The sequence below is a fragment of the Nansenia antarctica genome (genome assembly GCF_963989245.1).
Source record: "Nansenia antarctica genome assembly, chromosome: 4".
Classification (NCBI taxonomy): Eukaryota; Metazoa; Chordata; class Actinopteri; order Argentiniformes; family Microstomatidae; genus Nansenia; species Nansenia antarctica.
This window is the reverse complement of record NC_137689.1, coordinates 21,283,402-21,299,507: the sequence shown is the minus strand read 5'-3', so window position 1 is coordinate 21,299,507 and position 16,106 is coordinate 21,283,402. Positions and strand designations below refer to the sequence as shown.

At 44.1% G+C, this 16,106-nt stretch overlaps 1 protein-coding gene across 1 annotated transcript in view; it reads left to right on the top strand.

Moving 5' to 3' along the window:
- Nucleotides 1-9,922, top strand: part of LOC308156859 (unconventional myosin-XVIIIa-like) — a gene marked incomplete at both ends in the record, with an annotated part of 81,831 nt that extends 71,909 nt beyond the window's left edge. Inside the window, 2 exons of the mRNA XM_080530306.1 lie at nucleotides 5,726-5,848; nucleotides 8,374-9,922. Of these exons, the coding sequence (XP_080386432.1) occupies nucleotides 5,726-5,848; nucleotides 8,374-9,922 (1,672 nt within the window). The remainder of the gene's footprint in view (nucleotides 1-5,725; nucleotides 5,849-8,373) is intronic.
- Nucleotides 9,923-16,106: the final 6,184 nt, after the last annotated feature.

The window sequence follows — 16,106 nt, the reverse complement described above, 5'->3', positions numbered from 1 at the left end:
TCACGTTTTATTATAATTTTGTGAAGTTCATTAGCAATTAGCAAACATTAGCCTTAGTTGAAAGTATCAAGTAGTAGTAGTAGTAGTAGTAGTAATTGTGACTGTATTACCACTGACTGATGGTCTAACCATGGTAAGCAAGGTCTTGGGATACAAGGGTAGAACACAATGGAATATATGGGTAATAGCAATGACGGACAAAAGGCTGTTGATGAAGGCCGAGGGTGCAAAAATTAAAACGGCACCTACTGCAGGACATTGGGCCCCACCAGCGCGCGAAAAGCTATGATGCGTCATGTATGATGAAATTGTCTTCATCCTTGATTACGATTAACATTATGTTATTAGTAAGGATGTACTTGAATCCGAATGTTATTCGGGAAATCACACTTAATGCGATGGAAACAGATTCTTCTCCCCGAACTTGCTTGTTATTATTCTGAAAAAAAGGCATGATTGACATGTCTGTGTGTCAGCCGCCAGTGTGTTTCTTCAAATCTATTCATATCATTATGGATGGCCACAAGATAAAGAATGCCCATTCTGTTGGTAACATAGCACTTTGATTTAATTAATTAGTAGTTTCATTTCACTACACGTTATTAAAAAGTGGTTGCTATATTCTGTAGTCGCCCCCACTGCGCAAAGCAGGCAGCGCGCTGAGAGCTGGATGTAAGAGTTTGGCATCGTGGAGGCGTCATGCGTGAGCTACTGAGACAAAAGCCTGGTGTGGCAGCTGGATTTCTTTCAAACCCCCGCAACCTCTATATAGAAATGAAGCTTAGAACCTGTCGTTTTTAGATGTACTGTAGGTGTTAATTTCCTCCACACCCAGTCGAAATAGTGAAAACATTTATGTTTTAGTCAGTAAAATCGTATTCAACTTGCGTCCACTAACTCCTTACCTCACCGTACATGTATTTCGCAACAACAATTTCAAGTGACAGCAACAAGTGATTTGTGAAGCTGGCAATGGACTCTATTTGATGCCTGATTTAACATGACTTCCGGTATAAACCACACCCACCTCAGGTCTTCTATCCGGATACAGAGACAGATCATTTTGTTGGTTGAACACATACAGATACAGATAATGACGCCTCTGTACACCTATTAGGCGATCCACATTAAAAGTATAACCACACATCTATGATAAAACCACACAGGTAACTCTAAACCTTTACAACATGGATCACCAATAGGTGGCCCGCGGGCCACATCTGGCCCGCCAAAGCTTCCCAAGAATATTGTAACATACCTGTTTAAGGCCCATTAGCAGCTCTGCTAAGGGAGTTAACTCTCTTTTGGGGTTAGCATGGAGTGAGCTATTGCTGTCCCCCATTGCTGTTTAAATGCGTTCCGGTATATTGAATATCTAGCATTTTTTTGGTTTCAATATTGAAACGACCCCTAAACCAATTGGCCTCCCTTACTCAATACATGCATTCAACCCACAGGTTCTAAGGATGTTATAAATTCATCTGTCAGCTTATTATTGGCGAGTAGCCAACACAACCCGAAGCAGGAGGAGTCAGACCTACCTCATTCACAAAGCTGCAACCAACCTTGCTTTGCTGGTTCTTTTGCAACAGCTACCATTTCATTCCAGAAGAGGCATACAGGTTTAGCGTTACTGAAAATAGAAAGATGAATGCGTACTTGTCAGTCTATCCAAGATAGGATTTTCCACATCAATTTTACGCTTCAGGATCTTTAAGAGTGACATTTTGCTTGATTGATGGTGGTGGTCTGGACTAGTGGATAGTGAGTTGGACTGGTGATCGGAAGGTCATGAGTTCGAATCCTGCCTGAAACTCCCTTGAGAAATGACTCCAGGGAGAATGTGTAAGTGTCTGCTAAATGGTAATTTATTTGTAGGTAATTACAGTATTTTGATGGACAAAATGCCAGCTCCGCTAAAGTGAAGCCAAAATATCTCAATCCCCCCCTGGTGCTGGCTGCTTTACAATGTTTATTTCACAAACAAGTACAACACAGAAGGAAATATTAATATTTGTTCCACACACACACTCACACACACTCACTCTCTCTCTCTCACACACACACACACACACACACACACACACACACACACACACACACACACACACACACACACACACACACACACACACACATGATAATGTCCATGGAAAAGCTATGATTTGGGAGTTTAGTAGTCAGGGAAGGGAGATGGTGGGTGGTGGAATCATCAGCATCTTTTGGCCATGTGTTTATTTATGTCATTGACCTCATTATGGAGAGAGAAAGAAAAAAAAACGCAGCCATGGTTTTTAAATACGCGCGCCGGTGGGGGGGTGACACCGGAAATAAAGTACATGGCAGAGTCGGAATGAGGAAGAGAGTGTGCATATAGCCTATTGACAGCAGCAGAAGATGGGAGAGCCCTCTTTCCCCACAGTGGTTTCTGAGCTGGGTTTTGATCAGCTTCAGTTCAGAGAACGATCGCTCTACTTAAGCAGTTGTCACTGGGATAGTAGTATAATATGTATAATATATGATGTTTTGAGGAGCATAGTCAGATTAGGGAAAACTGATTCCCTATTGTTGTCCTTAAGGCACCTCAGCACAGCTTTGATGTTGCTGGATGGGGGAGCATAATTATGAGTTCGGTGACAACGTTTTCTTCCTCCACATCATCAAACTGGCACACATCTCTGACAGCTAGGTCAGCCCTGTCATCCGTCATGCCCTTCCAGTGACTTGAGATGGTAAGGCGGTGAAGACCTGATGGGATAGACCCAGTTGGTGTGAGAGTGTGAGAGTATGTCAAGAAAGCTAAAGAACACCTTTCCCCCGGTAGTGCTTCTCCAAGTCTTGGGCTTGGTAGTTCTCGGTAGCAGATTGGGAGCTATACTTGTACCTTTGAGATACCTTCCTGTGTCTGGCTTGTCCATATTTCATCTGAAACATCATACCTGCTGCCTCTGCTTGCCCTTTTGGTTTTGAAAAAAGCACTGTGAACTCTTCATCCTTCCTCGTTTCTTTCACTCTTCCACAAGGGTGTATGATGCTGACAAATCACGGTCTGTTTTCTGAAATGAATCAGATGTGATGGCAGTCTCATTGAAGATGTGTGGCAATCTCCATGCATAGAATAAATTCAAAATCTATGCTGAAAACAGAAAACTTAAATGAATGGAATAGATGTACATTTTTAACAATGGGAATGAGTATTTTAAATTAGAATTTAACAATGGAGATCAGTTGGCAACAATTTACGTTGTCTTTTACTATCAAATACAGTTAACCTAACATAATCTAACCTAACCTAAAGGGTACCTTGAAAAACAAAAAACAGGGACAGTGCAGATGAGATTACATCAAAATGCTGGCAAGATATTAGCCTAACTTATCGGCCTCTTAAAAAAGATCAGAAAATATTTGAATGTAAGAAGGGTTTGAGAGGTAATTCAAAATCTTATCTAAATCTTTGGCTAGACTGTCTTAATGGCCCCCAATTTAAAGCCTGCCCTAGAGGTCACGTTATACAGTAGGGGAGACTGTCGGGAACTGCATCTTATTTTCTTCACTGGGATTTTTTTCTCTTCATTGTATTTTCTTATAGAAGGGCATCTAAGAGGCTGCTTAATGAGTTTTGTTTTCATCAGAAAGGCACCTGTAGGGAACCTCACAGTTATCCCATTGTAAGGGAACCTACAGTATATGGCACCACATCACATTTTCTCCACTAGAGGGGCATCCATTAAGAAACTTTTCTCAGGCATGTCGGGACACCCTTTATAGCATAGTTACTGCATATCATTTGATCCACTGGAGGGCACGTCTCCATTAGAGGAGCACCTAATTGGCCACTTCATCATGGTTTGTCACTAGAAGTATCCTACATTCCATTTACCTCTACTGGAAAGGGCACCCTTTGGGACACTGTCATGTAGGGGCGGCATAGAGAGCACTTCATAATGGCACCCTTTTCCTTTGGAAGGAGTTTAGACCTTATAGGGCAGTGCATCACATTTTCTCCACTAGAAGGGCACTCATTAAGACATGTAACAAAAATGTTCTTGCTCTAGAGGGCATATCATCATTTGTTGCATGAAGGGGCACCTTAGAGGGCTCTCAATATTCCCCCCCCCATGTGAAACAGGTAATATAATAATAATAATAATAATAATAATAATAATAACCTGAAACAAATAATAATAATAATAATAATAATAATAATAATAATAACCTGAAACAGGTAATATAGCATTTTCTAACTTTGATACAACCTCTACCTACTCCCACCCTCTGGAACTCCCTCCCCATAGCGATCCGCAACGCCCCCACCCTGGACTCCTTCAAACTAGCCCTCAAAACTCATCTGTTCTCCAAGGCCTTTGGCCCCTAGTCATTGTTTCAGTTTTTGTTTTGTTGTTTTCTGTTTTGTCTGTCCGTTTCATTCCCTTGTAAAGCGTCCTTGGGTTTTTGAAAGGCGCTATATAAATTAAAGCTATTATTATTATTATTACCGTCTCTGTTTGTGGGTAACAGACCACGGTCTTAGTTCTGAGGTTATGGTGGCCTTAGTTCTTGCAGTGGTACAAGGCTCGAAAAAATAAGAACAAGCTCATTGTCTTTCTTGTTTTAGGTAATTGCCGTAAATATCACGGTAACGACCATACATACCATGCTATTACCCACTGGTTCAGAGCTGTCATGTACAGTGCTAACCGCTTTATCTATCATATTGCTTTTCTTAATTGTTCTCCGACACATTTTGTCCATAATATGAGAGTTTAGACCCAGCGGGTGTCCCCTCCCCTCCTACCCACTGCCTCAGAAAAACTGATGCATAATTCAGAGAGTTCACCTCTGGGAGAAGAAAAAAAACTGGATGAATCAGGATTGAAATCCGTCGACCTTTTCCCGACGTGATCTAATATACTTTCTCCTCGGGCTCCCTCTGTCTCTGTTTACTGCTTGTTATTGTCAAGGCCGGGGCTAGAGGGCCGACTCATCGGCTCAGCCCCAATAACAGTCTACATCAACAGGCCACGCGCCACGGAGGCCCTAACGGCCCGGGTATAGCCAACAAAGTTAATTACGCCTTCAAGAGCCCCATTTGCATTCCGCTCAGAGCCACGGCTCTTTTCGAACAACCACCCCCTCACCCACCCCCATCATAAGAGATTAAACATTTAACAATGAAGCGGAGAGCACTCAAGTATTGTACATATTCAGATGTGTGGAATGTGTCCGTTACCTAATAGCTGTTTAATCTCGTTCAAATGAGCCTCGCTTTGTTTTTTACAACTTTCGGAAGTAGTTTTTTGTTTCACAACTTTTGGAAGTAACCCAATTTCAATCAAGACAGTGAGAATGTAGGTGTGATGGGGGAAATGGGGATCTGTCCAAAACAACGTTTTGACTACTGAACTACAGTATGTCTCAACTGGTGCTGTAATTGAACAGGCTGTTGTTGTCTCCCTAAAGCTTGTTTCGATCCCCTTTGCATGGCTCCCACCCCAGGGTATTGTCACTTTGAATGAGACCCAGCTGCTCTCTGACTAACCCGCAACAGAAAGCTGTTATGACATTCAAAACATTTGATTCATGTTTGTGTGTGGTTCATCTCCCTGTGTTGTTCTCCCTATCCAAACTGTAGTCCCTTGTCACGGATCATCACAAACTCACACATAACAGTTTTAACAGCTCAACACAAACATAACAACACCGCCTCCTTTCTGTTTCTTCACAGTGGGGACGGCTCGGACACAGACTCAGAGGTGGAGGACCGCGTGGACGGGGTTAAGTCCTGGCTATCTAAGAATAAGGGCTCCACCAAGACCCTGTCAGAGGAGGGCAGTCTGAAGAGCTCCAGGTCAGTTGTGTCTGTCAGCCATTCAGGCTCCTCATTATCATACACCCCCCCACACACACACACACACACACACATTCCCCACTCCCCCACCCTGTCGCTGTGCAGAATCATAGAGCCAACCTCCTCATTCCCAAACCTATAAAGCGCTAAAGAGCCCAGGATTACCTGAGGCAGAATAGAATGGAAGGGTGAGTATTTCATAAGATTAGGTGCCATCTCTCTCTCTCTCTCTGGTTCCCTCCCTCCCTGTCATCCCTCTAATGACAGCAGGCGGCAGAGGGAAGCGGGTGCTGTCAGATTTATTGAAGTGGCCTGTGGCCAGCTGGCACGCCTGCTAAATGGCCCCTCTGCCTGCCTGAGATGAATGTATCCCTCACTGGCAGCGAGCGCAGGTTACCCTGAACATGCCTAGTGTCTTTGACCAGCTCCAGCACTGCCAGTTTAGATGACTCACAAGTTAACTTTCTTTATTACAAGCCCGCTCCAGAGGGCAAAGGGACTTTGGTCACACAACATTAAGTTGCCACCATGCCTGTCTTGTAGTTACTCTAGTAACAACATTGTATTACAACATTGTGTTAACGCTCGCTATTCATCTGGAAACCGCAACGCGTTAAAAATGAACGCAAATGAATTATAATTACCCAGTTCTACTGACATGCGTGGCTGTTACGTCCCCCTGGTGACTCGGGGTAGCAGGGTGGAACATAAAGCAACTGATTGGACAAGTGAGGGTGCAGTCACACAAAAACCAGGAAACCCAAAAATGCAATACATTAATATTTATTGATAAAGCAACACAGACAACAGAGAGGACTAACAGTGGCACCAAATAAAAGTAATAATCTGAAATAATAATCCCACCCCCCCTTTACAGGTGCTAGGCACCTCAAAGTACAGTGGTGGTGCTCACTCTAAACTAGGGTTCTAGACAGCAGGTAAATCCTACGTGTGTGCAAGATGTAAACCCAGGGTATCTCAACCAGTCATCTACCCCCGTGTGCACAAATAAACATAAATAGTTAACAAACAGAATACAACTTAAAGTACTATCAAATCATAATGTACAAAAAGTAATATTTTTAATTATTTTAAATGATAAAATAAGTGAAAGCTTTCACATATATAAACATCTAAGTTAACAAACCAAAGAAGAAAAACAAAGTAATGTGCTCTACCCACCAGAGCCCTGCCACAGCTCAAACAGGAGAGAGAGAGAGAGAGAGAGAGAGAGAGAGAGAGAGAGAGACAGGGAGAGAGACAGGGAGAGAGAGAGAGAGAGAGAGAGAGAGAGAGAGAGAGAGAGAGAGAGAGAGAGAGAGAGAGAGAGAGAGAGAGAGAGAGAGAGGAGAGAGAGAGAGAGAGAGAGAGAGAGAGAGAGAGAGAGAGAGAGAACACAGAACGGGTTGGGAACGGGTTGATTACTGGTGTGGAATGATGGGACTGGAAATTTAGGAGAATGACAACAACAGGGGGAGACAAAAACACAACACACAAAACCAACCAGTAGGCCTACTTCAACATCAATGAAACGTAAAACCAACACGGTACGTAACAGTGGCACACGCAGATAACACTGTAGAGGGGTTTCAAGACAGACTGATTTGTATACTGGGTTGTAATAGTGATGACAGTCGTTGGTTACATTTGTGACTTTGGACCAATCAAAGTGAAGAAGGGGCGAGATAAACAAAATGTCACAACAAGATGGTGGCACTGCAAATGAGGATATCTTCCACTACAGTATCTGAAATAAATATACACTATTTTGTATGAAAAAAACACTCACTTACTTTCTGACATTGATTCTGACAATTTCGGACTAGCTTGTCTGTTGCCAGCATATTATAATTATAATTATATATTAATTTAATCAGAAGTCATCAAAACTAAGCTGTTATAATAAAGTAAAAAACTCTCTGATTCCTCTAACCAGTTTGTCATGCATTTCTTTATTCCAACACCACACATATTTTAGTTTTATCTTCCCCACTAAGTAAATACTAGTATTTAAAATGTAATAATCTGATTAATTGCGGAATTTCTATTGTGATTAACTTTTTAAGTTAGTTCGAGTTTAATCGATTGACAGCATGAATTAATATGCACTTGTGTACAGTTACCAGTCAAAAGATTGGACACTTTCCCATTCAATTCAATTGGGGAAGTGTGTCCAAACTTTTCACTGGTACTGTATATTCGTAATTGCATAGTAATGGAGTGGTTTATTGTTACAGTGTTACCACACATGTACTGTATTTGTAAAGTGCAATATGAATGAATATTGGGGAATAATGGCACAGAAATCAGAAAGCTCAAGCATTCCTCATTCTGAATTCAATCAAATTCATTACACCCCTTGGGTTTTGCATGCTCTCTGAACATTTTATTTGAAGTTGATCCATGATTATCCTCTCAAGTTTGTGAATCCTTATCTCCTCTCTCTCTTGTCTGTTTCTCTCATGTCTCTATGTTGATTGTTTCCGTGGTGTCTGTATTCCTTCACCCCCTCTGTGACCCCTCAGATATGCTGCCAATGTAGACGCCAAGGAGGGGAAAGAGGGTAAGGAGACGAAAGAAGGTTGCAAAGAGGTAGAACAGAGCCGACCAGTGTCTGTCATGAGTTCCCTTAGCTACAGGAAGCGCTCCAACCTGAAAGACTCCATAGGAGGCACGGGGGACGAGAGCTTCCTCTTCAGCTCGCTGAAGGACACGTCGGACACCCCGGACCGCTCGTCTCTGCGCAAGGCCAAGTCCAAGTCCACGGACAAAGAGGACGACAACATGTCCGTCAGCTCCTGGAAGAAGTCCCAGGCCGGGGACGACCTGGACGACCGGGGCTCCGTCATCTCCCAGGCCTACTCTGAGGCCACCAGCAGGGCCAGGAAGGGCCTGGCGAGCCGCTGGGCCGCCCGCAGCAGCCCTGACAAGGACTCTGTGGTGTCCTCCCTGGCCCCCAGCAGGATGTCCACCCGCAGAGCCGCCCTGGATATGGACGACGACAACCAGTCCACCATCAGCAGCGTGAGCCGCACCAGCCCCCGCAGCCTGCGCCGCAGCTCTTCCTGGAAGGACGACGGGCGCAGTGAGTCTCGCTCGGGGCTCTCGCTCAGCCCCAATGTGAGCCGGCGGGGGGGGCGAAGCCCCAGCGGCGTGAGCACGTATTCTGCGGCCCGCAGCAGCCGCCTCAGCGAGTTTGGCCTGCGTGTGGATGATGACGATGACGACGACGACGCTCTGAGTGTGGCCTTCAGTGAGAGCAAGTCGGCCTACAGCCCTCGCTCCCTAAGCCGTAGCTTCTCAAACCCCGGTCAGCCTCGCACTTCAGACGACAACCCCCCAGACACCTCGGACACCAAGTCCGTCACCCACCGGAACTACCTGGACCCGGACCTGGAGGCCGCCATCAACGAGGTGCTGAGCTTCAAGCCCATCAAGTTCAAACGCAGCAAATTGGACGAGTCTGACGGTGAGGAGGAAGAAGAGGAGAAGGAGGAGGAGGAGGAGGAGAAGAAGAAGGGAGGGGTAGGGGCCTGGGAGGATGAGGACGACAGGAAGAGTGTGCGCAGCACCAAGGGGGATGATGAGGGTCTGGGCCGTAGCGCATCCAGTCTGCGACGCTCCGCGTCTGGCTCAACGGTGGACTACACGCGGCCGTCCAGCAGCTTCAGCACCCACAGCAGCAGGAGCTCCCGCAGCCACAAGGCCAAGAAGAAGAGCAGCTCTGAGTCTGAGAGCTCCTCCTCGGACGACCATCGCAGCAGCAGGAGGAGCTCTCGGAAGAAAGACAAGTCCAAAAAGGACAAGTCCAAAAAGGGCTCAAAGAAGAAGGAGAGTGAGTCTGAGTCCTCCTCTTCCTCCTCTTCCTCTTCCTCCTCCTCCTCCTCCACCACGGGCTCCACAGTCTCCTACCGCAGCTCTAGCAGTGTGAAGAGAGGCCCGGCCCGCCCAGCCTCGGGCTCAGAGGAAGAGGGGGCGCCGAAGAGGCCTCTCAGCAAGAAAGATGAGAAGAAACAGAAGAAGAAGGTGGACGACCTGATGATGAAGTACCGCTACAAACCTGATAGTGATTAAAGCTCCCTGGCAGTAGGTGATGTCTGGGACTGGAGTGAAAGCATGGAGTGGGCCTCTGACCTAAAACTACGCCTGGGAGTGAATTAACAGTATATCATCATTAACACGCGAAAAGCTGTCTGATCATGTAATTAGATAACATGCGTCCGGCACGACTATTATGTTAATCTCATCCATTCTGGATACAGTTTAGTCACATTGATGTGAAATATTATCTGATTTGGCTTTTGCCTTCTTTTTGAAGAGTATTGATGACTCTTGATGAAAGCAGTCTTTGTGCCGCAAGGTTGCCAGTGCTCTAAGCATATCAAACAGGCCAAATTCCTTTGCTTTGCATGTAAATGAAGATGTTGCCCTTAACAGCAGAGTGAGGAAACTAAATGCATGTTGTTGTTGTTGTTGTTGTTATTGCATATTAATGGCCTTTGACGTGCCCGTGTGATTTATGACCACAAAACAACCCTTGCTACACTACTATCAATCAACCATGGTCACTGTACATGTAATTCCTCCGGGCCTCTACACGACATTACTACACATAATTGTACATGGACCCTGATTGCTGCGTACAGTATACTTGTATTTCCTGTGAGGTTAATGGTGTTTGATTTAGGACTAAATTAACATAAGGTCTCTGTATTTTAACAGCAACAGTTTTTGACATTGATCCCATTCTAAATCAGTGTGCAATTAGTATGAATATTTTCTAAGATGTTGCATTCCCCATTGACCACTAGTATGTATAAGATTCCAAAGGAATTGTTTTCCATTTCTTTTTGCCCTGAAGCAGGGTTTGGAACCCCCAAACCTTGACCATGCTCACACTGAACTTTTACTCTCAACATCCAACATAGACAATGGATATAAATAAAACAACCAAGTGTAGTCTCCTATACATTCTGACCTTAAGCACACTTTCTGTTATATGCATGAAACCGGTGTTGTGTGGATACAGTGACGAGTGTTTTGATTTAGTTAGCCTTTAGCATCCTTGCATGACCTCTGCACCGGTATGGATCATTGAGAGGAGAGGGTCATTGTGCTGCCCTCTCACTGTACAGCTGAAAGCTCTCTGCCTTTGACCCCTCAAGAGAGCTGGAGGAGGGGGTGACCAAAAGCCCAAGGGTGTGTGATCTGTGATCTGTGATCCCGGTCAACCCTCACACTCTGCTGTATGGCTTCAGGCAGGGTTCAGGCAGGGTTCAGCACATATATTCTTTAAGATATAGTTGATATTAATCCTATGTTTCTTCTTCTCCTCCCCACAGCCCACCTCTGTACCGGAGACAATTCAGTGAAGACGAGGAGGATAGAGCCTCCAGCAGACAATCCCTGAAGGAGAGTGACAGTGAAGGGAGGCTGGCAGAGACGACAGCATAACCGAGACTCCTGCCATGTCTCTCACCACCCCCACCCCCACCCTCACCCACACCCTGGAGACTGACACACACACATCTCTCACCATCCCCCACTCCACCTCATCTGGACATCAGCAAGCTACGCTGCGCAAGCAAGCAAGCTAGCACAAGGGCAGGGAAGGTCAGGGAAGGCTCCGAGTGCACTGGTCAGCTTTCCACGGTTCCAATCAAACCGCCACTGTCATTTGGACAAAATGGAACGTATAATAGTACAGTAAAAGAAAAAGAAAAAAAACGTGTTTGCTAATATTTCAAGCTTTAAAGCATCCAGAGTGTCCTTGTCGTTTGGTGGTGGGCTCATTGACGTCATGAATTCCCATGATTTGTATCTCTGGCACCACAGCCTCCCACTACTCTGCAGCTTTTTTACGTGAAATAAGTAGAGACCAGTAAAAGCTTAGCACCACTGGTATATTTTAAGAGATATCAATAGCGCTTATCACCACTGGTGTATTTAAGAGAGCTGCTTTGTCATAGGCTAACTTAAGCTCCCGTCATCGCTGCTGTTTGAGAGCTGAGGATTTTGGGGGTTTATACAGATGGCAGGTGCCTGGGAGGCTTAACCCACTCTGGCCCCTCCAACCTCACAACAGGCCCAGTCCTATTGTCCTATAACCACTTAGATACTGTGCAGTATATCATCTCCTCTCCATCGGTGTGGACTTGCTCTGCTATTGTGCTGCAAAGGAATAATTACCCGTAACCTGAGGAAAAAAGACACTAAAGTATTTATATTTCTTTTTGAGTCTGTTTTGTTTCTCTTTTTGATGTTTTTTTTTAAGGCACTGCACCTGGTAAGAAGGTGAGGGTGAATCTGCTGTGAGTCGGGGATAGGGTGTTATATATCACAAGCCTTGTATCTGCTCTGCTAAATGTCCATCCAGTTGTTCATGCTGGAGTGATTTCCGTCTGGGTCGTTGGAGGCTCAGCCTTGTGTTTTGTGTCCTCTTTTTGTTCTCTTGTGTCGTTTTAAAAGGGAATATATTTACTATCGGGTATAATGGGGCTTCCCAGGGATCTGTCTCTTGTTTCTTTAACAATCAAAACGCATATGCACTGGATAGGAAAATAATTTTTGGTTTTATATTCGACAAATTCCCGGTGGGAAACAAATCACACACTATGTAACAGAACTTCTAATGTGGAATCCGTCTGTGATCCCTCAACAACATTGAAAACATGCAGGATTAATTTGTATTTGGCCTTATTGAATGACAATGATATCCTTTAGAATGATGTGACCTTATGAATTTTCAATAATAAATATGCAAAGTATGTCTATGTAGATTAGTGTGTTGAAAGGTAGTGTGTGTGTGTGTGCGTGTGCGTGTGCGTGTGTGTGTGTGTGTGTGTGTGTGTGTGTGCGTGCACGTTAATGTGCAATGAAAGTAAATATGTTTAAAGTGTGTGGGACTGGCTATTTGCATATCTTCTCAGAGGCAGCATTATCACTGCATATCTACTCCCATTTCTCCCTTTTCTATGCATTAGATATGATTATTAATATGGAACACAGGGCACTTGGATGTCAATGCTTCTGAATAGTGTTTTGCTAAAAAATAAACGGCAAAAGTATGTATGTTCGCATCTGAAGAGGCATTGTTGGCTTTATACACATTAATATATAAACATTTGTATGATTCATTATAGCTTTCAAAAAGGTTTGTTTATTTTCATGATTGAACAAATGACCACTTGTGATGGAATGATTTTTTTGCATTAGTTTTATTGTAAATAAATTCGGCTGTTTGTTTACAGTAACATTGTAAGCTGTTCTGTTTGGATGGAATTATAATGAGACTGTAGTTTGCAGCTGAATTCATCATCGTCGAAAACAGCTGGGGGGGAATCACTGAAAACAGCAGGACGTTTTCTCGAGCTCACTTCATGTGCGTCACTGAAGTTGTGCATCCTCACCTCATCAAGTGTACTGTATCCCTTGATCATATCCATCCATCTTTCCCAAGAGAGGAGAGGGGAAAACAAATAATTGAAATTTCTAGACAAAGCTTCGGGCCATTCCAATTACAACATCTACAATAACAAAAAGCTGCCACATTGCCCTCACCACACATCAATATTTGCGTTGGAGAGTTGAGGCGTGCATAGCTGTAATTAAGTAATTGATGACATGTTGTTGACATTCAACATTGCTCCTTCTATGTGGGAAAAAGAATCCCCCTGTTTATCCACCCAATCTGTAATCCTCATTCCTAACCACAGCCGTGCTACCCACATAGCCAGGGAGATTTAGCAGTAATCTGACTGGTGTGAGTCCTGTGGGTGGCTGCGTGTCTCTGTGTCTGTCCTTAAAGGCTTTCCACTGAGTGGCAGATTGAATTCTGGTCCTGATTTCCCTTCTTTGGCTGCAACGTTGTTTCACAATCCAGTGGAGCGCGGAGGCGTCAATCCTAACAAAGGCAGGCCGGTCAGTGTTTACTGTGCGGCTCTCTGTGTTATTGATGCTGGACCCCATGTCTCTGAGCTCTGAGTCAATCTGCTTCACCAGTATGGGCCTGACTTACCCAACTCTGAGACCTCATGTTATTCTCCCACTAAACTACATCCAATTCAGCCTCTGTCCAATTCAGCCTTGAATTGTAGCCAAGTTCTACCTTTGTAAAGTTAGTTTTATATCAGATATTCGTTTTTCACAGGTCTCCACAGGGCCTTTTTCAGTAGCTTTTAAACCCAGCGTGACAAGTCAATGAAAATCGTATATTCTGAGTCAGAGAAGCATGGAGAACAATCCACTGTATTAATAAAATAAAATAAGACTAAAAAAAGAAAGAAAATTGATGTGTGAATGAGAGGCCTTTGGAAAGCGCTTTGTTATAAGGTGCTATATAAGTCAGTGCATTTACCTGTGATTCATCCATATGTATGATGCTAGTGTATGATGAAGAGGATCTATGTCTCATCTAGCAAGTGTTGGTGTGTAGTGTAGATGAGGAGAGAATATAGCCTCCACATCTGACCTTGTGGTGGAGGGCGCCAGCTCTCTCAGGCAGTAGGCCATGTTATGTTGCAGTCTGAGGAGGGGGAAGTGTCCATCAGGCTCCATCCTTAGCGATTAGTGCTCCCAGTTTTCTGCAGGCAGTCTACTGTCAGTAACACTATGATTGGAGGCGCTGGGACTCCGCCTGCAGAGACCAGGTGAGGAAAACTGTTCATTTGCAATTCTAAGATGAAAAGGCTCAGTGGAGTGTGCTGTTTTGGGTGCTTCTTTCTGTTTGCACATATCGTTTCCACTCTAATGAACACTGCACAGTAGTGGTCCCATTGTCTGTGGGTTCAAAGGTAGGCTCCGACTTTGTTTACATTTTGCATAGGTCTTCACAGGGCCTAGGGAACCATTAAAGCATTTTCTCTCAGCGTGTGTGGGACTTTACATGAAGGAGATGCAATGATATCGCCCACGGAGGAGGAAATATTTGATTTTCAGTTTTTCTTTCACACCAGTCATACCCCAAGCAGAAAAAGAATTACTGAAACCTTTGGAGTGGAAAATAAAAGTGAATGCTATTATGTCTCTCACCAATTTCATTGCTGGATCCCACTCTCTCTATCTCCACCTCTGAGTATGTATGTAGGTGGCCAAAACCTCCCCTGCCATGCTCTTTGTGTCTGCCAGAGAGGTGATGCTGTGTCGCTGTGAGTAGGTCCTAGGATGTTCTCCTGGTCTTGGAGAGAGGTACTAAAGAGTCCTCCTTTTGGAAACAGGAGATTGCGACCATCAGTTCTCAAGGCTACTTACCTTGTGGGATGCTGACAGTCAGAAGCTGAAAAAAAGCATTTGACAGTTTCTCAGCCTCCCGTAAGCAGCAAGCTCATTACACTTCTAAACATCAACACTGGTTTCTCTCACTGTGGTGTGACTCTATTTCTGTTCACTGTTCTTGCCTGCGCTGTCTCCCAATTGGCAACAGGCATGCCTTTTACTATTTCGCTCTTTTAGCTATGCTTTGGTGTTGGTGTTTTTAAGGTATGACACATAGACTTCAAGATAAAATGCATTCTGTCTTATATGGTGCTGTCTGAAGGTGAGCATTTGGTGAATCCACACGGTCACTCTATGAGTTTCTTTTCCATCAGCCAGATCTTGATTTTCATATGTAATTTGATTCACATTTTGCATTGGCAGTTTAAGGGGTGAAATCAATCTACTGTACCATACAGTACCATTTTTGGCACAAATGTTAGCCAACAAGACCTCTTTCCCCCTCATCAGACTAATATCTTATGCAGTGTTCTCTCTCTCTCTGATTCCTTCTCTGCATTAGACTGAATGCGCCACTCTTCTCTCTGCCCTACTACTGTACCTAAAGGTGTTGTCATAGTTACTGTACTGTACCTGTCGACTCTCTGCCGTTGTTTTTTTTACTGTGTTTTCATCTCAAACATCTCTTTCCTTTAAACTCTTCTCACTTCTCTAGGAGTAAACCACTATGAAATATGATTTTGACGAGCCACAAAAAAAGGTAAAACTTAGCATTTCCGTTTCCCTAAAAGCGGGGAATGATTCAATTCTGACCAAACTGAGATAAGCGAAGATGGAATTAGCAAATGGGCAAAATGTGCTCATAAGAGATTATGCTCATTGACCCCTCTTGCTGCTCCTGTGGTTTAAAATAATTTATGCTAAGAGCATTACAAGTCACTGATCTGATGAGTTTCTAAAGGGTTTGGAATCCATGCTGAGCAGAGCCAGCGAGGCAGCACCAAAAGTATGAAATGTATTTGCAATAATTTGTCTGTTTCACTCA